Below are 26,188 nucleotides of genomic sequence, written 5' to 3'. Positions count from 1 at the left end.
CCGTCCCGTGCAACAAGTGCCATCCTACCAGCTGAGAGACAAGCGTGAGGCCACACCAGGGTACAGATGCTCAGAAAATCCCCTGCCCAGCTCTGCTGCCAGACTGCCCTCCCCGAACCCAGCCCAACTCCCTGGCACCCCTCAGTGCCAGCAGGCTCCGCCCCCCGAGGCCCCGTCTCCTCCCGTCCCAGCAGCTTTGCTGGGGGCTCGTATGTCCTCCCTTTGTGGGGCCTGTCCTGGGTGTGGGCCGGGTGAGTCATGGCCTCCCTCCCATGAAACCCAAAGCTGCAGCTTCTCCTACCGCAGGTCCTTGTGCTGGCCGTGGGGTCAGCAGCCGCATGGCCAAGAGGGTCTCTGCTCCCAGCTGCCCCGTAGTGTCCAGGCCCGTGGACATGCGTAGTCACGGCCACCCAGGGACGGGACACAGCCCAGCGCCGGTGGCTTCTGGCAGATGCTAACTGGGAACACTCTGGGACCTCCACACGGAGAAGACAGTGGCCCCAAGACGGACGGCCCCAGTGCTAAATGTGTCCCCTACACGCATCCAGGGGGGACGGGGCAGCGTGGGCACCCACTTAGCCAGAGCTCCAGGCCCTCGCGGCCCGAGGCCAGAGAGCGAATCCGAATCCTGCATTTCCTGCTAACTTTCTCCCCGTTACGAGTTGGCACCGCCCGCGTTCCAGGAGAGCCTCCCGGCCTTATGAGTTTGCCTCTTGAAGGACATTAAACAAATCCACATTTCATTTTCAGAATCAATCTGTATCAGGGTGGCCGAGCCCCGGGGCCCCGTCCCCCACCGTGGGGGAGAGAGAGAGAGAGAGATGGAGTTTGCGGCACAAGCCAAACACGCCGGGCAGAGCCGGTTATTGAGAACAAATACTCTTGGAATGGAAATAGATTAAATCGGGCCTCACTGTAAATTCCAGCCGAGTAACTTGCTAAACTAAATAGCCCGGCGACCCGTTGCCTCGGGGGAGAAGCTGGGGCCCTGGGCTGGAGGGATCTCGGCTTCCTCCGGACTGTTTGACAAATGGGAAGGCGGAGAGCCTTGACGCTTCTCGCGGGGAGCGAAGGAGCAAAAGCGGGGGACCCGGGCAGGGCCTCGCCTCTGGGCTTCTCCGCCAGCCTCTGACCCACACTGCCGGCCACAAGGGTGGACAGAGTCGAAGAGCCTGGAGAAGCCAGAGGCCGAGAGCGTGCCCGTCATTCTGCTGGGCCAACGCCCTTCTCTGCACGGCCGGGCGACTCGCACAGGGTCGGGGAGGCTGGGGGACGCTCATCCAAGTCTCAAAACGTCTGTGAAAAAAAAACAACGGACTCAGGCCCGGAGGGACAGTGCAGCGAGGCGGGCGCTGGCCTTAACCGTGGCTGACTTGGGTTTGACCCCCAGCATCCCGTAGGGTCCGTTGAGCACCACCAGGAGTCACCCCCCCCCCCCCGCTCCCAAAACCATCATCTTCTTCCTCATCATCATCACAACAGACTCTCCCTGCAAGGGCGGTTTATTCTGAGAACAAAACCAGGCTGAGCCCTGAAGCGCCCCGTGGCCTGATCTCCCACACGTCATGGGCCACTGAGGCCCCTCGGGGAGGCCGCGGGCAGTGGCTGGGGCGAGAAGCAGGAGGAAGGGGGCAGTGAGGAGGCCTCGCCATGCCCCCCGCCCCACTGACTGCTGGACGAGGGGCGTGTTCCGGGGAAAACGAGGACGCTAGTAAGGATGCCGCCAGCCTCAGCCCAGCCCACGGAGACCCTCCCCGGGCGAGCCCCCTCCCCCATGGAGACCCTCCTGGGCAAGCCCCTACCCCCATGGAGAGACCCTCCCAGGGCGAGCCCTGTCCCCCATGAGCCCCTCCCTAACAGAGACCCTCCTCTATGGAGACCCTTCCCCATGGAGACCCTCCCAGGTGGGCGAGCACCTCCCACACAGAGACCCTTCCCGGGTGAGGGTCTTCCCTGCCCCCAACTCCTCTCACAGGCGCTTTCCCATTGGGGGTCTCCGTGCCCACCTCGACACTGGCCCCTTCTCCCTTCATTTTCATCTGGAGGGTGTGGCCTCAGGCAGAGTTCAGCGGGCCTGGGGATCTGGGGGCCCTGGGAACAGAGGACATCATCCGGCTGGTGACCATTAGCACCCCGCACTGTCCAGGGGCTGCCAGCGCCCACACCCACACGTGCCGGACCCCCATGCTGCCCTGATGGGAGTGGGCTCGGTCTGTGACGCTCCTGATTGCGGGGAGGGGGCCTTCAGCCCCTCCACCCCTGGAGCTGCCTCCCCGATCCAGCCCACCTCCAGTGGGACCCTGGCGGGGCGCTAGCCCGGAAGGCCCCACCCAGCCGCTTCCCCCCACTGGTCTCCTGCTCCTATTTCTGGGTCGTTGGGGCTGAGCTCAGCGGCCCCCCACCATGAAGCCCCCACACCAAGCTCCTGGGGCACGTGGCCTCGGGGGTCTTTGGTCAGTACCTGTCACTATCACTGTCCTCCCGTTGTTCATCGATTTGCTCGAGGGGGCCCAGTAACATTGTGAGACTTGTTACTGTGATTGGCATATTGAATACATCACGGGGCATTTGCCAGGCTTTGCCGTGCGGGCGAGATACTCTCGATAGCTTGCCGGGCTCTCCGAGAGGGGCCGAGGAATCGGACTCAGGCGGGCCGTGTCAGCCGCACGCAAGGCAAACACCCTACCTGCTGTACCACTGGCCCAAATTCTGGCTGGCCAGGGGTCCGACTGGTACAAAGGTTCTACGGCGAACAAGAGGCGTTGCTCGGTGCTGTTAACTGGGGATCGATCTCTTCCTTCCCCTCCCGCCCCAGAGAACGGTAGTAAGGGGCTGCGTGAGGAAGTAACCTGTGTCTGGAGAGCACAGGACCCTTCCAGGAGGGAGCAGCACCGTCCCAGCCCGGCAAGGGGCTCAGCCCCCCAGACCCCACCCCCATGCCCATCCATGGCCCAGCTGCCTGATGAACCCGTCTCAGCCCCACAGTGTCCGGGGTGCAAGGACATGTGATGCCCCCAAATCCTGCAGTACCGTCGGCCCAGGAGTGCAGGAGTCCTGGTGAGAAGGAAGCGTGCCCAGAGGCCACCGGGCTCAGGGAGGGGAACATTGACAAGGACAGCCTGGCCACACCCCCAGCTCCAGGGACTCCCCCCACACACACAAGGGCCTCAGTGATGTCACTGCGAGATGCAACAATGTAAAATGAGTGAGAGTCACTAATGAAACAAAGGAAACGATGTGACAATCTGAAGTAAAGGATTCTGTGTCTGCTAAGAGGCTGGGGGTGCGAGTGGGAATTTGGGGCAACGGTCAAGGGACGGTGACACTGGCGCTGGGGCTGGCGTTGGGGGACTGAGCACCTGGCATTCCCGTCTGGTGAACAGCTGTGCACATCACAGTGTTTGAATAAAGAGTCATACGTCGAAAAAAAAATTAACAAGCACAAGTCTGAACGTGCTAATAAGCCAGGTTATCAGCTCAATTAAACCTGTTAACACGCAGTTCATCAAAACGGCAAAATCCACGCCAACAGCCCAGGAGGGGCTGAACACGGCGTTGGAGGAGGAGCGCTGGGTCCTACACACGGCAAGGACAGTGAGGCCCCGGGGACCCGAGAGGCGAGGGACGGGCAGCCTGAGACCTACCTACCAACAGGACAGGCGTGGGGGTGAGGGGGACCCAGCCACCTCCTTCAAAGTTCTTCAAAGACACCAGCGAAGGGAGATGCGGGTGCCAGGCTACCAGCAGGGTGCCGGGGCAAGGCCTGTCCACCCCGGGATAAAGCAGACCCGGGAACTTTGTCCTCTGTTCCTCGAAAATCCCCCTTCCTGCGCGTCTGATGACAAGAGCCTTCACGACCTTACGGGACGCGACGCTTCCGCAGAGCGAAAACCGGAAGTTCACTGTCAGGCTGTGAGGTCGCTGGCCGTGGGCCCTGGAGTGTCTCCCAGCAAAGGTCCTTCCCGGGAGGCATCTGCTGTCCTTCCACCAGAGCTCGGCCCTGTTCTCGCACGCGGGCGGCGGGGACGGGTCCCCTTTGTCACGGAGGCCCGACAGCCAACAGCCCAGCCCCGACAGCTCCAGCTGGAGCAGAGAGATGAGGTTTGGCTGCGTCCGCTGTGGCCCGGCCATTAGCATCTGCAGCTCTGCACGCGGCCAGCTGCTGGCCCGCGGGGGGACATTCATCTCGTGTCACAGGAACGAGGAAGGTGAGGTGAGCGGCGGGAGGTGGGCCGGAACGCGGCCTGTGACTCTGGACTCCTCGGGCAGTGCGAGGAGAAGACGGAAGGCCTGGCCCCGCTGGGGGGAGGACGCTGCCCACGGTCCCTGGACTCGGGGAAGACACTGACCCCCTCCCTGGACACAGCCAGGGCTTGCAGAGTGGTCTGCCTGCAGCCGGCAGGTGTCCCAAACGCCAGGCATGGCCGGGGCCTCGGGTCACTAAGGGCAGAGCAACTGGAACATTTGACGGGAGGTGCAGGGGGAGCCGAGGGGGTCGGAGACCTCCAGGCACCTTTCGCCCAGGGCAGGGACCCACCTCTGGGCCAGTGGCCCCCAGGGACCCAGCACAGTGTCTGGCACGAGGGGCTGTGCTCATGTCCCGTCACCTGCACAGACCCTGGCCTGACAGATGGGTCGGTCCCTGGAGCACAGCCCAGGCCACCAGGCTTAGGGGCCCAGTGGACAGTCTGGGCGCCAGTTAGGCTTTCCTGAAGTTTCAGAGAAGACAGCCATCTAGAAGGTTCCCAGAGACCAGTTCCACTCCACTGCGGTGAACCCTGCCCCAGGCTTATGGGAGGAGGCCAGCAGGTCCCGGGTCAGGAGTGTGGGCTGGTCAGCAGGGCAAGGGGTTGGGGACATTCCTAGGAGCACTGGGAAGACAGGTCAACACTAACCCACTGTTCACAGAACTGGACACTGACCAGGTCAACACCAACCCGCTGCCCATGGAAATCAGCCCAGGTGGACACTGACCCGCTGTCCACAGGACTGACTCCAGGTTGACCCACCATTCACAGAACTGAGTCCAGGTGGACACCGACTCTCCGCCCACAGAACTGCCCGGCGCCTTGGCCTCTGCAGACAGCGAGCTCCAAGCACTGCTCACCGCCCGAGCAGGTCTCTCTCCTGGGGACCCCTGGACCCCCGCTGCCTCCTGTCCAGCACTGCAGATCCTGACCCAGCCGAGGCTGACCCCTCCCCGCCCCTCCTGCTGTGGCCCCCAGGACTCCCACAGACTCTCTGCATCCCATAACCCATGTCTGTCTAGGGGACCCCCGGCCATGGCACACACACTGCCGAGTGTGGCCCGTGTCCCCCAGGACCCTCACAGGGCAGATGCCCCTGGCACCCCGAGGGCGTGTCCTCCAAGACCCCAGGCGGGAGGCAGGGGTCGGTGTCCACTGTTTTGGGGTCCCGGTTCAGCCGGCAGCAGGTTAACAGCTTGTGTGATGACCCCCAGGTGAAGACTCGAGGTGACCCCTGACCCCTAAAGCCCGAGCAGCGGGGTCAGCATGGCCGGAGTTGGGGCTGTCAGGGGCTAGCCGGAGCTGCCCTGCCGTGTCCTGCAACCGCCCTCACGGCCACCTGGCGAAGCAGGAGAAAGTTCCAGAACAAGCTGCTGGGGAATGTCTGGCTGGGTCTCTCTGCCAAGAGAGTGTCCCCAGCCAGACCCTCCCGGGCCTACGGTACCCACCCGGGCCCCACGCTGTGCCCGCCAGGCCTCATGCTGTGTCCACACTGTGCCCAGCAGCCCCCACAGTGCAGCTGCATTGGTCATTCAGGGACCGTGCTGCCCCAGGACCCTGGTGTTCTCCCCGCCCACCATGGACCAGAGCGTGGCAGGACTTGGGCACTCACTTGTGCTGGGCCCGCGCCAGTGAGCTCCGGGCGGCCCGGGCTGCCAGACTGCGGTCAGGGCCCGCCTCTCAGTGGTGCGGTCAGCGGGGCCACACCCTGGCCTCCTGAAGCCCCAGGTCTCCCGGACACAGGCAGAAGAGCCTTTGGGGCCACCCCCTGGCCGCCCTTGGAGTTTTTTACACTGCGCTCCAGCTGGGGGTGCAGTTTCCGCTGGACAGCAGACAGGCCCGGGGCGGGGTCGAATCCTGCCTATGAGGCCAAATGAAAGGCTGTCCAGGAGCCCCCGACGAGGGCCAGGCCGAAGCTCCGTCCCCGCTCCTCCCCCCCACCCCCCCCAGGGGCAGCTGTGAGGACAGGAAAGGGGCTGATTCACAGGAAGGGACGAAACGAGGCTCTCCCGGTGCCTGAGTGTAATAGAATTATTTACAGCCACCCGGGCTGAATGCCCCACCCTGCCAGGAGCCAGTGTCACCCCCAAACAGCCCACAGATGAACACCACAGAGGGGGTTCCCGGTGCTGCGGGCTCGGGGGCTCCAGGAGAGACACAGTCAGACTGCTGGGAGCCTGACACCTCTGTCCCCTTGGACTCCTGCTGGGGGACTTTTGTGTGCGTGTATATGTATGTGTGCTTGTATGTCTATGTGTATGCACGTGCATGTGTGTGTGTGTGTTGGGGGGTGGTTCCAGGCCAGCCGCCAGCCCAAGTGCCCGTTCTGCGAGCTGGCGACCTAGCCTGGGGCGCGTCCCCGCAGCCTCACAAAGGCTTTGCCCTCCGGAGCCTTCCCTCCCTCCCTCCCTCCCTCCCTCCCGGCCAGCCTGGCTGAACGCCTTCCAGAGCCGCCTCTCCACCGAGCTGAGCTGCGTTTCTCATCTCCGAATTAAATAAAGAGGCAATTTGAATAAAATCCAAGAGTAGGAGATATCTGCTACGTGCAATAAATGGATTATAAACATCCAGGTCTTAAGAAACAAGAGACATCCCCTGTTATTTAATTTTCGGCCAAGCTTAATTATTACGCCAAGAGCAAAAAAAAAAAAGCACGCCTGCCTTCGAGGGGCGGAGGGAGGGGCTCGGCAGCCTAGATGAAGGGGCCGGGTCCTGGGCACCGTGTGCCGGGGGTCCTTCTTCCGAGGGGCTCAGGGTGCCAAGGCCAGGTGCGAGGCTATTTCCTTCTCAAACCTCGAAGCTTCCAGAGGTGCCAGTGACTCCGGAAGCCGCGCCCATCATTTCTCTGGGAGAGCCACCCGGAACGCGGGCGGTGGGCAGCGGGGCCCTGCGAGGGGTCGGGGCTGTGGAAAGTCTCAGGACCCTCCTGCCAGGAGTGGACAGAGGCTCAGAGATCAGAGATGTTGCTCTGAAGTGCCCGAGCGGGTAAAGGCGCCACGCTGGGCTCGGGCAACGCTCACCCAGAGGCTGCTCAGAACACTCCCTTTGAATTCCAACTGCCCTGAAAAACAAGGTTTATTTTTTTTGCCTTTGGTCTTTTGCAACTTGTGCTAGGACGGAGTTCCTGCCGACAGCTGCTGTGCGGATCATTTCACAGCTGGAGAAGTGACTTCCAGGTGTGCTCGCGATAGCACAGCGGTAGGGCATTTGCCTTACAAGTGGCCAACATGACTGACCCAAGTTCGATTCCTCCCGCCCTCTTGGAGAGCCCGGCAAGCTACCGAGAGTATCTCACCCTACGGCAAAGCCTGGCAAGCTCCCCGTGACATATTCGAGATGCCAAACACAGTAACAAGTCTCACAATGTTACTGGGCCTGCTGGAGCAAATCGATGAACCACGGGAGGACAGTGACAGTGACAATACATTTGATGGGATGGAGCAATAGCACAGTGGTAGGGCGTTTTCCTTGCGTGTAGACGGCCCGGCTGAGCAGGGTTCGATTCCTCCGCTCCTCTCGGAGAGCCCGGCAAGCTACTGAGAGTATCTCGCCCACATGGCAAAGCCTGGCAAGCTCCCCGTGGCGTATTCGATATGCCAGACACAGTAACAAGTCTCACAATGTTACTGGGCCCACTCGAGCAAATCGATGAACAACGGGAGGACAGTGACAGTGACGGTGAGAACCCCACATGATCTTATTTTTTATTTCTCAGTTCGGGGGCCAAAGGGCTTATTCCTGCTCCAGTGCTCAGAGATCACTCCTGGCAGGATTCAGGGTTTGTTGGGGACTGAACTCAGATCTGCTGTGTGCAAGCAAGGTCAAGGCATACTATCTCTCCAGCCTGACGCCCATACATTTAAAACAGAAGAGATTAAAGCCAAAAGCCATGGCGTGAACTAAAGCCCAGGCTTCGAGGAGAGGAAGGGGGAAGGCGTGGAGAGGGACTCACCCACAGGCCTCCCGCACCCCTGCTCTCTGCTCACAAGGAGACGCGGCCCAACAGCCAGGTGGGGGCAAACGCCGTCCCATCTCTGCAATCTCAGTGGTCACTCCCGCAGCCTTTGAAGCAGGACCCTGCAAATGGGTCCCCTCCCAACCCGCCCCCAGCCCCCAACTGCAGGGCCAGGGCCACATGCTCGGTCCACACCCAGAAGCACAAAGCTGGCCAGAGGGAGTGAGCATGGTGCACCCATTGCGGCCACTGCAGCTGCGGTGGGGGACAGGCTGGCCCCAGGGACAAGCCCACACCGAGGACGCCTAAAGGATCCCTCTGCCCAGCTCCCGCCATGCCTGGCCTCATAGCTGGCTCTGAGGGCACCGATGCCCGCTGGAAAGAGGCCAGGGCTGAGGTCACTGTCACTGTCCTCCCGTTGTTCATCGATTTGCTCCAGCGGGCCCAGTAATGTCTCCATTGTGACACTTGTTACTGTGTTTGGCATACCGAATACGTCACGGGAAGCTTGCCAGGCCTTGCCGTGCAGGTGAGATACTCTCAGTAGCTTGCCGGGCTCTCCGAGAGGGGCGCAGGAATTGAACCCGGGTGGGCCAGGTCGGCCGCATGCAAGGCAAATGCCCTACCCGCTGTGCTATGGCTCTAGCCCCAGGACTGAGGTACTAAAGCCATTCACCAGGCTCGGTCCCATGAAAACACAAAGAAGCAGCCGCTAAAGCCGCCAGCTCAGGCCACAGTGCCTAGTGCTCCCTGAGTCCAACTGAGCAAGGCCTGATCCATGGGCGTCCACCCCAGGGCTCAGTGGTGGCCGGAGGGAGCACTCAGCCATGATCAGCGATGCCAGCCAGACCTCCCGTGCTGGAGGCACATGAATCAGCCCTGGCTCCCCGAGGACAGGAGACGGTCACACACTGCTGCCCTGATTGCCCCTTGTCCCCTCAGGTCACTTCCGGCGGCGTGCAGGGCCCGGGTGTCACGCAGGGGAGAGGGCGCAGAGGGCCGGGCACAGGCTGAACCCCACAGCACCCACCCGCCCACCACGCGAGCCCCCAGGTAGCTGCTGTGAGCGTGGGCAGGAAGCGAGGACACGGGGGACCGCGAGGATTCTAACAGCAAAGTCACCGGCATGGAAACGCAGAGAAGGATTCCCCCGACGGAGGCCCAGAATCCAGAATCTTCTCTGGAGCCACATCAGGGCCTTCAGGCGGCTGCTGTCCAGTCCCCAGTCCAAGGTCCCCGCGCAGTCACAGACGCTCTGCGCACAGGACGTGCCACCCAACTAGGTCTCCGGAGCTTGTGGAACCAAACTCGCGCATGCAAACCACGGGGGACCCACAAGCAAACAGGGACAGCCCGTGCCGTGAGGAGCCCCGTCACCACAGCATGGCCAAGGCTGCACAGGTGATCCGGGCAGGTGATTTTGTTTGGGGGCCACACCCAGCGATGCTCAGGTCTGACTCCTGGCCCGGTGCTCAGGAATCACTCCTGGCAGGGCTGGGGACCGAATCTGTGTCGGCTGCGTGTTCAGGAAGCACGATTACCTGCAGTTCGATTCTCCAGCCCCATGGCGCAGACTTTGATAGAACTAAACCAGGGTCACCAAGTGACCCAGCACGTCCCCTGGGGCCCCAGCATGTGAACATGGACGTCACAGCAGCTTCCAGCACCAGACGCACAAACAGAAAAAAATCCCAATGAACTCCACAGAAAAAGGGGTCACGGGTCCACGGTGCACCACTGATCCCAGGGAGCACCACTCAGCCAGGGAGCATCACTGAGCCCAGGGAGCACCTCTGAGCCCAGGGAGCACCACTCTGCCCAGGGAGCATCACTGAGCCCAGGGAGCACCTCTGAGCCCAGGGAGCACCACTCAGCCCAGGGTGTACCACTAAGCCCAGGGAACATACTCAGCCAGGGAGCACCACTGAGCCCAGGGAGCATCATTCAGCTCAGGGAGCACAGCTGGACACACAAATAGCCCAAGTCAGCAGGGCCCCCTCGACACACACAGAAACGAAGCTGAGGGCGCGGACGGCGCCAAGGAAGCTGAGTGCTGAGGGCGCGAACGGCAGGCCTCCACGGGAGCTGTGCTCAGGAAACTGCAGCCTCAGACACCGAGAGAAGCTGGCGCCGCCAGGGATGGGGAGGGGAACAGATTACAAATGGTCGGCACGAGAGGCAGTGCGGTGGGAAACACTCGGCAATGGAGGGCGGACTAATAACACACACCAACAGACGCACACTGGGAAGGAGGGGTAATGAGTGCGCACGCACACACACACACACACACACGCACGCACCCCTGCACTGAGGAATAATAAACACACATGCACCTGTATGCACTTGCAGCGAGGACATGAATACAGACGCACGCACACACACACACACACACACACACCCCTGCACTGAGGAACAATAAACACACACGCACATGTATCCACCTGCAGTGAGGACATGAATACACACACGCACACACACACACACACACACCTGCAGTGAGGACATGAATATACACACACACCTACAGTGAGAAGTCATAAACACACACGCACACATATACACCTGCAGTGAGAACATGAATACACACACACACACACACATGCACACACACATACACACCCGCACGCTACTTCTGCACACATCACATGTGGTTTTAGCTGCCTGCCCCATTTCCTCTAACCCCGTTTTCCAGTGAGACACGGGACGAGCCGAAGGAGTCGGGGTGGGGCAGGAGGTCGCCTGCAGCCAGAGCTTCCCAAGCCCGGGCGCTGTGGAGGACGCGGACGGTCCCTCCGAGGGCGCGGCAGCGGGCGTGCGGCCACCAGCCCTTCAGATGCAGCGCGGGGCTGAGGCTCCGGGCGGCACTGACGGACACGCAACCACCCGCAGGGACACGGGCTCACTGACCTCGGCAGGAGGCCGCACGCAGCTCAAGTTCAACTTTTCATCAGCAGAAAGAGGAAACTCGGGGCAAGGTGGGGCACGGACCCCCCAAATCCCAGCTGGGTAGCCCAGAGCAATCCCGGCTGATGAGAAGGAACCATGAAGGCAGGCGGCGGTCAGTGGGCCCCGGTGGGGAGGAGACACAGCGGTGGTCAGTGGGTCTTGGCAGGAGGGGGGTCACTCTCTGGGCTGGTGTGGGGGCTGTCCAGGCTGCACCAGGTACTGCAGGGGGACGGGAGGACCCTGGTACTCACTTATTCTGCACCATGTTCATGATGACCCAGTCGAACGGGTAGACGTTCTTCCCAATCAGGTTCTTAAACATGATGAACGTCTCCATGAGGAAGTCCTGCAAAGAGGCGAGACATGAAACCAGCCGGCCCAGGAAAGGCAGAACCGCGAGATCCCCCCCTCCCCGCCCCACACCTCCGACCCCTCCCGGAGAATCGCTTTCCAGAAGGTCCGTAACGGCCACGATCCAAAGACACACAAAAGCATCCCAGAGCCCAGCGGCTCGCTGCAGAGATCTCTCCAGACACTAATTATCTAAAATTTTTGAATTCCAGCAGCGACATCTTATGCTCTTCGTGACAAGCAATACCAAATAAATTGCCTAGCATTGCCTTTTCGGCAGGTTTGGTGGTGGCGAGAAAATTCCAAATAAAAATGATGGGGCTGCTGTCGAAATACTGAATGCAATCAAAGTGGAGAGTCTTATGGAAATTGTCTGCCACACAGGCAGGGGAAGGGTTGGGACTGGGGGGGGCGGAAGTTGGGGAAATACTGGGGACATTGTCAAAACAGACAAACAAACTGTCCTCCCGTTGTTCATCGATTTGCTCGAGCGGGCCCAGGAACGTCTCCATTTTGAGACTTGTTGTTACTGTGTTTGGCATATCGAATACGTCACGGGGAGCTTGCCAGGCTTTGCCGTGCAGGTGAGGTACTCTCGATAGCTTGCCGGGCTCTCTGAGAGGGGCGAAGGAATTGAACCCGGCTCAGCCGGGCTGGCTGCGTGCAAGGCAAACGCCCTACCGCTGTGCTATCGTGCACTGGTGGAGGGATGGGTGTTTGATCATTGTATGACCGAAACTCAAGCATGAAAGCTTTGTAACTGTATCTCACGATGATTCAATTAAAAAAAACAAAACAAAACAAAACAAAACAAAAAATGACTCTTCCTGCTTGTAGCAAACGGATTTCCCACCCACCACAGAACACACAGGCTGTGGCGTCCTGTCCCAGCTCCTCTGAGTGTGTCTCCGTATAAGCACGGTCTGCCGGGTTGTACCTGGTCCGTGCTGGGCCGTTCCTCCTCCTGGCGGGGCTGGGGGGCTCACGCCCACCTCCTGCTCTGCCCCAGCCCCTCAGCCCACCTGGGCCACAGGACCTGGGCCACCAGGCCGACTGGGCATCACAGCCAGAGCCTTGAAGCGCCCAGCCAGTGACCCCGTGCTGCCTGTCCACGGCAGGCCCCTTTCCCCAAGGGTCCATCTCACTCGGGTCAGAAGCCAGAGAGTTTCCTGCCTGCCCCCTGGCACTTGCTCTGAGCCGAGTGGGGAGAGAGAGAGCGAGGGTCTCCCAGGGCGGGGGCAGTGAACGCCCCCCTGCGGGTCCGGAGCAGAGAGCAGCCAGACGAGAGAACCCAGTTAGGAGAACGGAGGCCGTGACCAGACACTGCCAAAGGGTGGATATTTCTCATTTATTTAATCTGCTGAATCATAATGAGGTGCGGTGGCTGTGAAGACCAAGGTGCTGAGCAGAATCTAAAGCGGGGAGCCAGGAGCTCAGAGCCCCAAGCGGGTGCCGGGTGCCGGGTGCAGAGCCCGGAAGGAGCCGGTGGCAGCCGGAAGGGTCTGGGAAGGGACGGTGCTAAGTGCCGTGCGATGACCCCCTCGGATGTCCAGGCGGCTGGGCACAGAGGCCCCTGCCACAGAGAGCACAGGGAGCAGCCGTGGGCACCCTCGTGCCTGAGTGTCCAGCTCCGGACCGAGGCTGGAGGGACGCCGGAAGGAGGTCCTGGGACGCACGGTCCCTGGGCACCGCTGACAGTGGCCCCGTGAAGTCACCACCTTTCCAGCTGATGGCCCCTCCCAGCCCGCGCAGTGAGGTGTGGGTGCTCTGGATTGTTCTGGAAGGCAAGCCTGTTCTCCTAGTGGACGTGGCCCTGTGCTTCCTCGGCCTGGCTCAGCTGTGGAGCTCTGGGGCTCTGCGGATCTGACAGAACCACTGAGCCGGGCCAAGCTGAGGTTTCCCAGGACTCTGTGGGGGTCGGGGCCCAGGGTGGTGGTGGGGGGGGGCTCGAGAGACGCAGGGAGCCCAGGGAGAGGTCTGGGACCTCACCACTCAAGGCTGAGCCTCTGCTGAGCAGCATTTGTTGGACGACAGGACAGCATGGGAAGCCCATGTGCAGTTTAACGCAGCTTCTAGAGGATTCCAGATATCTCCAGAGGTTTCCAGACACTTCCAAAGGCTTTCCGAGGCCAGTCCTCCTTTCTGCCTCCCCCTGGTCTCCATCCTGCACAATGCCTGCAGCCAGGCCCACAGTTTGCTCAACCCGGTGGGACTTGAGGGCAGGTGGCCAAGTAGCGTCCACTCCTGGTGAGACCCGAGTGCCGGCCAGCCCCTTCTCTTCCAACAGGGGCCCCAGGACTGTGACATAGAACACCAGGGGGGTCCTCAGGAGAGGGGTCTCAGAGCTGAGATCTGCAGCCCCCGGGGTGGCCAGCATTGGAGGGGCCACTCTCCAGTGGGAACCGAGTCAGGGGCTGACTCTGTGTCCACCTTCCTACTTCTGGATCAGCCTTCGCACCCTGATGCAGTGCCCACTAGCAGGCAGGTGATGGGCGTGGCTGCCGGGAGATCCCGGAAGTGGCAGCTGTGAGTGGGACTCTGGGCTGGACGGTGGCTGTGATTCTGAACGGCCGTGACTCATCCGCCAATAAAGGCTAAAACGGGACCCAGGAACCCCAGCGGAAGACGGCTTCCTACGTGGTCCCAGTCGGCTTCTGACCACCGGCCGCGGAAGGCTGCTTCTCTCTGAGACGGGCTGGTCACTGCAGTCAGCAACTGGCCAACTCCTCCCACAGACGGTGAGTGGGGAGCACCCCACTGGGAGCACTCTCTACACTGGGAGCACAGGGTTTGTCACCCTGCAGCAGGAATCCCTCCCCCTCCCTCGTACCTGCCCCCCACTCCCAAAGCACAAAGGCCAGTTCATAAGGGAACCGAGTTGCTGGGAAGGAACTGATTCTCTGAACTGCTGCGTCTCCAGGAAAAAATCCTCCGGGGAAATCAGGACCCCGATGAGATTTAAGGATCGCATCATGCACGGGGGATGCAGGAGTGGGCGTCCGCCTGGCGTCGGGCAGAGGGGGTGCCCATCTGTCCACATCTGCATGTATGAGCGCCTGCCCCGGGCTTGGAGGCAACCCAGCCTGGCGGGCAAGACCATCAGACTCTGCCTGTTTCCCAGTGCTCAAGGGTCACTGCTGGGACTGGCCTGGGCTGGGCTGTGGGCACTGGAGACCCACGTTGTTGCGACGGGTGTCACTGCTCGACTGGAAACTGATGACTCGGTTGGGAAGGAGCCCTGAACAACATTCTTCTCTCTGCCCTGGGTGAAAGCAAGGCCTGGAGGACGGCCAGGATTCACCCCTAGCACTCAGCGCCTCTTGGATCGAATCTACTTCCCTCTCCCACTTCATCCCTGAAGACTCCCAGGATGGAAACCCTGGACCCCGGGCAGCTTGGCAATGTGGGCATCAGCACCTAGGGCAATGGCACAGCACAGACACTCTGGTCCCTTCACTCTTTTTTATTTTTTTTTTGCGCTTTTTTGGGGTCACGTGCTGGAGCGATAGCTCAGCGGTGGGGCGTTTGCCTTGCACGCGGCCGGCCCAGCCAAGCCGGGTTCGATTCCTCCGCCCCTGTCAGAGAGCCCGGCAAGCTACCGAGAGTATCCTGCCCGCACGGCAAAGCTTGGCAAGCTCCCCGTGACGTGTTCGATATGCCAAACACAGTAACAACAAGTCTCACGATGGAGACGTTACTGGGCCCGCTCGAGCAAATCGATGAACAACGGGAGGACAGTGCTTTGGGGTCATACCCAGTGATGCTCAGGGGTTACTCCTGGCTCTGCACTCAGGAATGACTCCTGGTGGTGCTCGGGGGACCCTATGGTATGCTGGGGATCGAACCCAGGTCAGACGCATCAAGGCAAACGCCCTTCCCGCTGTGCTATCGCTCCGACCCCTTCACTCTTACTCAAGGGAAACCGCTAGGGTTTTAAGGTGTCGTCCATTTGCATTGTCCTCGGAGAGTTAACAGAGGCATACACATGCAAAGCTACAGAACATGTGTGTGCTGGCTTGTGCGCGCGCGCGCGCGTGTGTGTGTGTGTGTGTGTGTGTGTGTGGTGGCAACAACCAAGAAGGGAAGTGTTGCTCACAATAATCCTGAGGTTGGGGAAGAGGACAGGGTTAGGGTGCTGACGTGATGCGCCCCCTAGTAGAGCTTTGCTGTTTGGGGTCTCACCTGGCGATGCTCAGGCGTGTCTGGGGCTGCCCCACTAGTGCGGCCCTGGTGGGCACTGGCCCCACCTCCTCGGGGCCAGGTTGGCCGAACATTGCCAGGATGACACCCAACTTCCTGAGCACACGTGGGAGTCCCCCGGCTCCAGGAAGGAATCTCCGGAGAGCCATCCTGCCTGCGCATGCGACCAGCCTTCCGCCAGAGCCCCGGGGAGGGCTGGCTGTCATCCAGACGGCCTCTGTTCAGATGCCAGGCTCCCGGGCAACCCTCCTCGGCAGCACTGCCAACAAGTCGGCGCTGGCTTTGCTGCGGACACTGGCCCACCGCTGGCTGGCTTTGGGCCATCAGCCGAGACCCCAAGAGGTCTCCAACCCCTGAGTCTCCATCCCCCAGCTGAGCCGCGTGTGGCTGGAGAGGGACCCTGAGCACCCACAGTGAGAGTGGGGCAACGGAGAAGAGGGCCGGCCGCGGGCGGGCAGGGGTGGCGCGGCTGGTGGGGAACACTCTGGAACTCGTGCCAGACCCCGGTGCCCACCCCACAGCCCCCGCCTCCGAGCACCGCCAGGTGTGAAACCCACTCAACGGGAAACCACGGGCCAGAGAGAGAGAGAGGTCAGGGGTGCAGGTGTTTGTCTGGCACACAGCTGACCCGGGTTCGATCCCCGACACAACATCTGGTCCCCAAGCCCCGCCAGGAGTGACCCCTGAGCACCACTGGGTGCGGCCCCGAAGTCCAAGCAAATAAATCGATTTTTAAAAGTTTTAAATATGGGTACAAGTCAAGGCCCCCAAGGGACTTCTGCTAATGAGTGGACAGCTGGGAGATGGACTCGGGTTCCTGGTCCCCAAGACCAGTGACCCCAGATGCCGGCAGAGGAAGTGGGGGACAGGACAGGAGGGGCTTCCCTGGCTGATGCCCCATGCAGAGCCTGCGCCCCCCGGGACCCCATTCCGTCATCTCTTCCATGCAGCCTGACGCCAGAGGCCCTGCTGACTTCCGTCACAGAGACCCCCACCCCGCCCGCAGTGCCCAGGAAGGGCCACTCACCACCACGTCCGTCCTCATTTTCCCGAAAGTCTTGATCAAATGGGCATAGTGATAATCTTCCATTTGCCGTAAAATCGCCGTCATGCAGGCTACGAAGTTCCCCTGCGGAGGAACAAGAGCAGCTGATCAGACGGGAGGACAGTGCCCGGAGGAAGAAGGGAGGGTGGGGACCCCTCTCGGAGCAGCCATGGGCCCGCCCCGAGCGACCCTCACGTCCAGCTCAGCCTCTGTCTCGGCCGAGGCGTGTCCGCCCCTCGCTGGACAGACCCAGCGCTTTCTGGACGCCCAGGCTGGGAAAACGCATCGTTACCCCACTGGATTCGCAAGACTCAGGGGCGGGACTGGAGACTTGGTCCATGAACCAGAACCATCTGGAAGGCACCGGTCCTCTCCAGACCAGCTGCCTGTCTGTGCCTCTCACTGCAGGCCCCGACCGCAACTTTTACTGCTCGGAACCTGCTGCCCACAGTGGTACCCCCTGGAGACCATCCACATGGATGCCCAGAGAGAGACGGTGCGGCCTCCGCCCGGAGGAAAACGGAGTGGGTGGGAGGTGGGTGGGTGTTACCCCAGCCAGAGCCGATGGAAGAAGGAGAAAGCCGCCCACTGGCAAGCCCGCGAGGAATGAAGGGACCCGTATAGTCCATGCGGGGGTCTGCAGCAGTGGGTGGACGGGCGTGGCAATTGCAACCAAATGCTTCCGGGGTTGAAGATGAGCATCTGCTATGTCAACCCAGCTGAGAAATCTCCCCCTAAATGAACGATGTTTTGCGAAACGCAGGATGTTCATCATCTCCCACAAAGGCAGCTGAAAATCACCGGGTGAGACACCCTTAGTCCGGCCCCCAACCTGGGAGGTAAGTGAGTCCCCCAATCGCGCCCGTTCACTAACTCTCCTCTCCAGAGCACCCTGCGCGTGGCGGGGTTTCTCCATTCAACTCAGCTGCATTCGAACCCGGGGCTCCCAAGAAGCAGTGAGGGGTGGTGGAAGGAAGCTTGTTCCACAGCAAACGACATCCCAGGGGTCTTGGACACCTGGCATCTGCCAGCACAGGGTCCTGGAGCTCTGAGACTCAGGGTGGCGCAGCCCAGGGCCGGGAGACACACTCTCTGGCTTTCCTCAGGCCGCCGGGCAGCGCAGAGAGGGCAGAGAAGCCAGGCCCGAGCACTGGGAAAGACTCGGGGCACGGCTCTGCCTCCGACCAAGGCTGGGAACTTCATCAGCAATGGAGGTGAAAGGATGGATCCTTAATACTTGCCAAAATATTGGTGAAGTATTTGGGGCTGGAGCAGTATCACAGCAGGGAGGGCGTTTGCCTTGCACACGGCCAACCCGGGTTCGATTCCCAGCATCCCATAGGGTCCCCTGAGCGCCGCCAGGAGTAATTCCTGAGTGCATGAACCAGGAGTAACCCCAGAGCATTGCCGGGTGTGACCCAAAAAGAAAAAAAACAAAAAGTACTGGAGGCAGGGGTCACACCCACCAACTGGCCCCCTGGCGCCGTGTAATCCCATCAGCAGCCAAGACTCTGAGACTATAAAAACCAGCTCTCGGAATCAAATGCGGCCGCGCGACATCTTATTATGACATCTTATTATCTCATTCCTACTTTGGACAAACTGGCAGGCTACCGAATGTAGCCTGCCCACACGGCAGAGTCTGGCAAACTCCCCGTGGCGCACCAAATATGCCAAATACCAGTAACCATGATGGGTCTCATTCTCCTAAAGAGCCTTGAATATAGCACTTTCTTATTTTCTCAGGGCTAGGGTGAAGGAGACGTTACTGGGGCCTGTTCGAGGCAATCGACGAATAACAGGATGATTTGTGACTTGTGACTGGAGTGCTGATGGCTGCGTGGGTGCAGCCGAGTCTCTCCACACTGCAGGGAGTGAAGGACAGACATTATTCGACCCTTTTCTTTTTTCCTTTTTTTTTCTTTTTGAATCACACCTGGCGATGCTCAGGGGTTACTCTTGGCTCTGCACTCAGGAATTACTCCTGGTGGTGCTCGGGGGACCATATGGGATGCTGGGAATCGAACCCGGGTCTGCTGCGTGCAAGGCAAATGCCCTACCCACTGTGCCATCGCTCCAGCCCCCATTCTGCCCCTTTCTAGAAGACACTTGGCAACAGGTTTGAAGAGCCTTGGGGGGAAAATACGCATCCATCTGCTTGGTGATTCTCACCCGCCACTGTAATTCCAACCAGGAAGCCTAACACCCAAGGGTGCTCACAGCAGCACCAGCAAGCGATCAAGTTCAACAGCAAGAAACGGCATGAGTCACAGGATGTTCTCTAGGACTGAGAGGCAAAGCACAGAAGGTCTCATTCAACTCCATCCCCGGACAGAGTAAGGAGCAGACGTCTCGGCCAGCTGGACAGAGCACGGGGAAGGGGCGGCCTCGCATGTGGCCCACCCTGGCACCACACACAGCCCCTGGAGCACAGCCAGGAGTGGCCCCGAGCAGGGTCAGCCCTGAACACCAACAAGTGCCCCCTCCCACGCCCCCAAACAAAACCAGACACACAAACGAAAGACGTCTCAGTTATCACATCAGAAATCGCTGTCTGGAACAAACAAGTAAGGGGAAACTTTGGGTTATCGGAAGCTGAGATTGAACGGGTCATCCTGTATTCTCCTTTGCTAAGTCGTGCAACAAATCAGTGTCACCCATGACGCAGCTGAAACATCAAGCGGACAAGTAAGTCGCGAGTTCGGAGCACTTCAACAGCGAGAAGTAAACGGCCGGGAGAACAGCACTGGGGGTGATGATCACACACACTGCAGCCACGTAGAGGATGAAGGATCACAGAGAGAGCTCAGAAAAGACTAGAAGACGCCAGACCGTCACCGGCCTGGGGGAATGAGCCCAGACACATTTTAATTTAATTTTATTTTTTCTTTTTGGGTCACACCCAGCGATGCACAGAGGTTACTCCTGGTTCATGCACTCAGAAATCACTCCTGGCAGTGCTCAGGGGACCCTATGGGATGCTGGGAATCGAACCCAGGTCGGCCGCGGGCAAGGCAAACGTCCTCCCCGCTGTGCTATCGCTCCAGCCCTCAGACACATTTTAGAAACAGAACATAAGTCAATACTTTCATGCGAACTCTTGAGGGAGGGGAAAGCAGGTCTCAGCTCAAGCTGCAATCCTCTTACCCCCGAGGACCCCCGAGAACCCTCCCAGCCGCGCCCCCCCCCAAAAACACACACCCCGTGCGCCTGCTACTGCCTGGGAACCCTTCTCCAAACTCGAGTCCTTCGAGAGCGGCACTCAGTGTCCCTGAGCTGAATCTCTTCAGGCCCCACATGCCCTAGACAGATGGACAGACAGGTAGAAGAGAGGAGGGGACCGGGGGAGGGGAGAGGCAGAGAGAACAGAGGGGCAGAAGGGGTGGGAGGAAGGGAGTGGGGCACAGGCAAGGAGAGGAGGCTGGAGGGAGACAGGAACAATGACAGAGCCACGGCAGGTGGGATGGAGACAGGCGGAATGATGACAGATGGGTGTGACAGGTGGGACGGAGCGAGGCCCTCTCATGGCAGAGACCAAGGTCAGAGGAAGAAGGACGAAGGGACGGCATAGCCGGGAGGGCACTGGCCTGGCACGCGGCTGACCAGGGTTCGACGCCTGGCACCCCGTATGCTTCCCAGAGCACAGAGCCAGGACTGTGCCCGGCCATGCCCGCCACCCGCAGCTCTGCTCTAGGTGTGACTGCAAGGCCAGGCTAGCTGACCCTGGGGACGGTGGGCACCGGCCAGGGGTGCTCCAGGGGGTCCCATGCACCAGCTGGGCCTGCCACGGATGAGACGGTGATTCCCAGCAGCTCAGCGGCCAGTGAGCTGACCCGGGCACAGAGACCACGGCACCCAGCCGGTGTGGGGAGTTCACGGTCTGCGCCCCCCAGGACAGGCAGAATGCCAGGCCCGTCTCCACGCTCTGCGGCCAGCCAGTGTGTGTGTGGTGGGGGAAAGCCCAGGGGCCAAGAAGGCCGGCGGGCACCAGCGAGGACTCCACTCGCCGTTTCGGGGACCCCACTCCGTGCCCGGGCCTGGTGCCCGAGAGGATCTCAGACACACCAGCCTACCGCCAGGCGAGAGGCGCTGTCTGTCATTCACACGCTCACATTCCAAACGGCAGCGTGAGGACGTGGCCTCCCTAACCCACGCGAAACCCCCAAGGACAGTGAGCGAGCCTTCGGGGTGGGCTTCATCTTTCCTCATTTTTTTATGTTTTGCAGAGTCCGGCAAGCTCCCGAGAGTATCTCGCCCGCACGGCAGGGCCTGGCAAGCTCCCCGTGCCGTATTCGATATGCCAGACACAGTAACAACAAAGTCTCCCATGGAGACGTTACTGGGCCCGCTCGAGCAAATCGACGATCAACGGGAGGACAGTGACAGTGACAGAATGACCCTGGGTAGGAATGGAAGGAGGAGAGGGCCATGCGGGCTCCGGGGATTCTGAACGTTCTCAGTGACCGTTGGGACTGTGTCCAGCTGAGGGACCATGCGGGGCAGCTTCTGAGGAGGGAGCGTCGAGGTGCAGATGGTCTGCACGGAGGCGGGGGTTGGGGGGGGAGACCCACCTCAGACCCGGGGTGCGGAATTCTTGGGGAACGAGGCTGCGGACCTGTGGGGGCAGAGACCTCCCGGCAACAGCCAGAGGAGGAGCTGGTGAGGAAATGGCTTCAGGTCTGAGCTGCCGCTGGGACACTGGGAAGGGGACACGGGGGGGCTGGAGACCCCAGCGGGAGCAGGGCCCTTGCGCCAGTGGCAGGCGCCAAGGTCCACACCAAGTTTCCATAGAGACCCGCCTGCCAACGTGCTCCACCAAATTCGAATCAATTCCAATCATGCATTCATCTCTGCGTGCTCACATTCGGCTGACAGGGGGGAAGGTTTTGTTCCCTCCCACCCACAGACCCGCAAAGGGCATGAGAGAGACGCAACTCGAGACAAGAAAATTCTGGAAGCTAAGGAACAGGGAACGACCTGGTTAGTGACCTGGAGGTGGATGATTCTCTAGGGGAACCCCGCTGACCCCTGCAAGAGCCGCGATGGACTCAGATGGAGAGACACCCTCCTCCCCCCCCCCCCCCCCCCCGTGAGGAGGGTCAGCCACCCATGGAAGGCACTGCCCCTTTCTCCTGGGCCCTGCGGGCAGAGCGGCCAGCGTCACCTGGCCAGGCCAGCGCTAACACACCCAGCACTGTTAGTTCCCCACACTCTTTTTTTTTTTTTATTGCTTTTTGGGTCACACCCGGCAATGCTCAGGGGTTACTCCTGGCTCAAGCACTCAGGAATTGCTCCTGGCGGTGCTCAGGGGACCATATGGGGTGTTGGGAATCGAACCTGTGTCGGTCATGTTGGCTGTGTGCAAGGCAAACGCCCTCCCCGCTGTGCTATCACTCCAGCCCCAGTTCCCCACACTCTTAACCAAGAGAGAGACCCCCCTTCCTGTTCCCTGCCGCCAGCCCCACCCCACAGGGGACCCGAGCTCGGACTGCTCCAGGAAACAGGTCAACATTCGAGCGACAGAACCCGGCCGGTGTGGAGACCCCCCTCTCCAGGAGTGCGCGGCAAACAGGCTGGAGGGAGGGCCCTGCAGAACCCCTGAGCCCCATCCACCACGCCTGAGCAATGCACCAACAGAAGCCACCAGAAACAACCCTCACAGCGTGGAGGGCAGGATACGAGGGGATTTCAAGAGCCGTCGTGATTAGCCCAGGGCAGGACGCAAGAACGGAATGGCCCATAGAGAGGCCGGGCAGGCTGACGTTGGATCTATAGCTTGGGCGCGGTGGCAGACAGTCAGCATCCCAGGGGCAGCTGTACGACGGGCCAGAGGGTCTCACCGCACACGGCTCGGCCGGTACAGAGGTTTCTAACAGGCAAACCTTGGGAGACAGAAAGCGGATTGACTGCCCAGAACTGCAGGTTTGGGGGGAAATGGGGAGTGACTATCGTGGGTGGAGGTTCCTTCTGGGGCAACAATTTTCCCAAATTGATTCCGACAGCGCTTAAACAACCCAATGATCTACGGAAACCCATTTTTAAATAGGTAATTTTTACAGCCTATGGATATTTCCATCGATTTAAATGTCAAGATTTTTTAAGAAGTGTAAGTTAATTGCATGCTGTAAGCTCACGTCTAAAATGGCCCAGGGGCCAGAAAGGGGCGCCGTGTCGCTGGACAGAGGGGCACAGTGAGGGAGGTCTTCCGGGAAAGAGGAAAGGGAGCAGTTCCTAGCAGGGGTGGGGAGTGACGGAGGAGATGCAGGCGGGGGGTGACTCTCAGGGCCGTGAAACTCTTCACCCTAAAACCAGGCAACGTTCTCCTGGGTTTAAAACGGAAATCGAGTACCTGGGAAACGCCTGGACTGAGCGATCCTGGGGAACTTGTTTCTTCTCTGTAGATGGAAGGTGAAGGAAAGAGAGTGCTCCCGGGCACTCAGATGTGTGCAGGCCCGTGTCTGAGCCTCAAACAACACTCCTCCCTCCCTCCCTGCCTCTCTCCCTCCCTCCCTCACACACTCACTCATCTCATTCACACACCCACTCACACACTCACTCAACTCGTTCATTCACTCATTCACACACTCGACTCACTAACACACTCACTCACACTCACACACTCACTCAACTCACACACTCATTCACACACTCACTCAACTCATTCATTCACTCATTCACACACTCGACTCACTCAACCCATTCAACTACTCGTTCACTCACTCATTCGTGTGTATTCACTTCCTCAACTCACTCACTCACACACATACTCACTCAACTCACTCGCATACTCACTCACTCACACTCACTCAACTCACTCACGCACACACTGACACACTGACACACTCACACAACTCACTCAACTCACTCACATATTCATTGACACACTCAACTCATTCAGACACTCAACTCATTCGTTCACACATTCACACACTCACTTGACTCACTCACTCAACTCACTCACTCCCACACCGACACACTGACACACTGACTCAACTCACTCACTCAACTCACTCACACACTCATTGACACACTCAACTCATTCATACACTCACTCAATTCATCCATTCACACATTCACACACTCACTTGACTCACTCAACTCACTCACACACTCATTGACACACTCAACTCATTCACTCACTCAACTCATTCATTCACACATTCACACACTTGACTCACTCACTCAACTCACTCGCATACTCAACTTACACTCACTCCCACGCTGACACACTCACACACTCACTCAACTCACTCACACGCTCATTGACACACTCACACAACTCACTCAACTCACTCACATACTCATTGACACACTCAACTCATTCACTCACTCAACTCATTCATTCACACATTCACACACTCACTTGACTCACTCAACTCACTCGCATACTCAACTCACTCACACTCACTCAACTCACTCACTCCCACGCTGACACACTCACACTCACTCAACTCACTCACTCAACTCACTCACACGCTCATTGACACACTCACACAACTCACTCAACTCACTCACATACTCATTGACACACTCAACTCATTCACTCACTCAACTCATTCATTCACACATTCACACACTCACTTGACTCACTCAACTCACTCGCATACTCAACTCACTCACACTCACTCATTCACATGTGTCTTCACTTCACTCACTCAACTCCCTCATTCACTCACTCATTTCCTCACCCACTTAACTCACTCATTCACCCATCTACTCATTCATTCACTGACTCGCCCATTTCACACAATCATTCGTTCACTCACACTCACTCATTCACCCTCACTCACTGATTCATTCACTCATGCACGCATTAATCCATTCCTTCCCTCCATCACTCATTCCTTTGTCCCCCATTCATTCCATCCCTGAATCTATCATTCAACTCACTCCCTCGTCCATTTACTCCGTCATTCACATGATCTGGACTCACTATGTGACTCCTGCAAATGCCATCCCGGGAACTCTGAGCACTGTGCTTTGAGTCTTTTCTCATTAAAAGAGACACCCCATCCCACAATACTTTACTGTAGGGTTAACATTCACCAAGTTTGTTTTCATCAAACCACGCATCTTTACGCGAGCAAGGACCGCAGAGTGAGGGGTGTCTGTGAGAAAGAAGTATCTGAAATTAAAAATAGCATGTGCGATAGCCACACTAATGTCATCTATTAGCTCTTTTCAACGATGAGCAACAAAATTAAGCCTGTATCTTAGATTTAAATTGAGTGCTTGGTTGAGTTCCTAGAGTACTAGTATTTCATATCATAGCAGAGACTATAAGGTATAAAATCTAATTTTAAAAAACAAAATCAATTTCAATTTTACAATGGCAGTAATTATAGGAAGCCTTTCAGAGCCAAATATTTCAAGAGGGAATATTTGGATCTTAAGTTACCCATAACAATTATTTGCTAACTTATTCAATCTAGAAAATTAAATACATATTCACATTTGTTATAAAGGATAAAAATAAATTACAACCCAATTTTACATATACAATTACAGTTTACAGTATAATGAGAATATATGCCTTGTATATAGCTTCTTAATAGAATTTATCTATTGCCAACTCAAGCCAGAGAGAAGTGCAAGAGAATCATGTTTTATTTTCATAAACCCAGAAAATCAAATATCAGTGCCTTGGAGGGCTTAAGATTTTCCGAATCTTTTCCCATGACACGGAGTATCTAAACCACACTGGAACAGAAACAAGAGTAATCACGATGAAAAAAATCTTGCCAGGGAAGGGAGAATCGATACACCTACACGTTTCTTTTTAAATTGACTTCTGTCTATAAAGGGTGCAACTACCATTCGAGTTATTGATCAGCAAACTCCCTTTCTTGAAATCAGAAAGGTAAACTGCCCTCGGTATTATTTCTGAGTTGATAAGGCAGTGACTGTGTCTCATACCGTGTGTTGGCATCCAATGAGTGACCCCCGAGGCCCGTGGCAGAGAACCAGACAGGAGGCCACTGTGCAGGAGAAGCAGTCTCTCGGTGACAGAGAGCGTTTCTCTGTTTTCGGGAGAGGCCCACGTTGGGGCCCCACACTGGCCAGTGCTCAAGGGTTATTTCTGGCTCTGCACTCAAATGTGACCCCGCAGGGAACCATAGAAGATACCAGGTGAAGAATCAGGGTTGGCTGGGAGTTAGGCAAGCACCTTAACCCTCGGGCTGTCTGACCTGAGATGATTTCTTCCTATACCTGCTCACACAGGGCTGGAGAGATAGCACAGCGGGTAGGGCGTTTGCCTTGCGCGCAGCCAGCCCGCCCGAGCCGGGTTCGATTCCTCCGCCCCTCTCGGAGAGCCCGGCAAGCTACCGAGAGTATCTCGCCCACATGGCAAAGCCTGGCAAGCTACCCGTGACGTATTCGATATGCCAAACACAGTCACAACAAGTCTCACGAAGGAGACATTACTGGGCCCGCTCAAGCAAA

The 26,188-nt window shown here is 58.6% G+C and overlaps 1 protein-coding gene across 3 annotated transcripts in view; it reads right to left on the bottom strand.

The window, feature by feature from the left end:
* DOCK1 (dedicator of cytokinesis 1) overlaps positions 1 to 26,188 on the bottom strand; it is a 306,250-nt gene that overhangs the window by 83,542 nt on the left and 196,520 nt on the right. For all 3 annotated transcript variants that reach the window (XM_056106671.1, XM_056106670.1, XM_056106672.1), the window contains exons 28-29: positions 16,727 to 16,828; positions 11,400 to 11,494 (exon numbers count right to left, since the gene is read on the bottom strand). In XM_056106671.1, the coding sequence (XP_055962646.1) occupies positions 11,400 to 11,494; positions 16,727 to 16,828 (197 nt within the window). The remainder of the gene's footprint in view (positions 1 to 11,399; positions 11,495 to 16,726; positions 16,829 to 26,188) is intronic.

The sequence above is a fragment of the Sorex fumeus genome, unplaced genomic scaffold (genome assembly GCF_029834395.1).
Source record: "Sorex fumeus unplaced genomic scaffold, SorFum_2.1 ptg000142l, whole genome shotgun sequence".
Taxonomy (NCBI): Eukaryota; Metazoa; Chordata; class Mammalia; order Eulipotyphla; family Soricidae; genus Sorex; species Sorex fumeus.
Note: the sequence above shows the minus strand (reverse complement) of the source record. Positions and strands in the feature narration are given on the sequence as shown.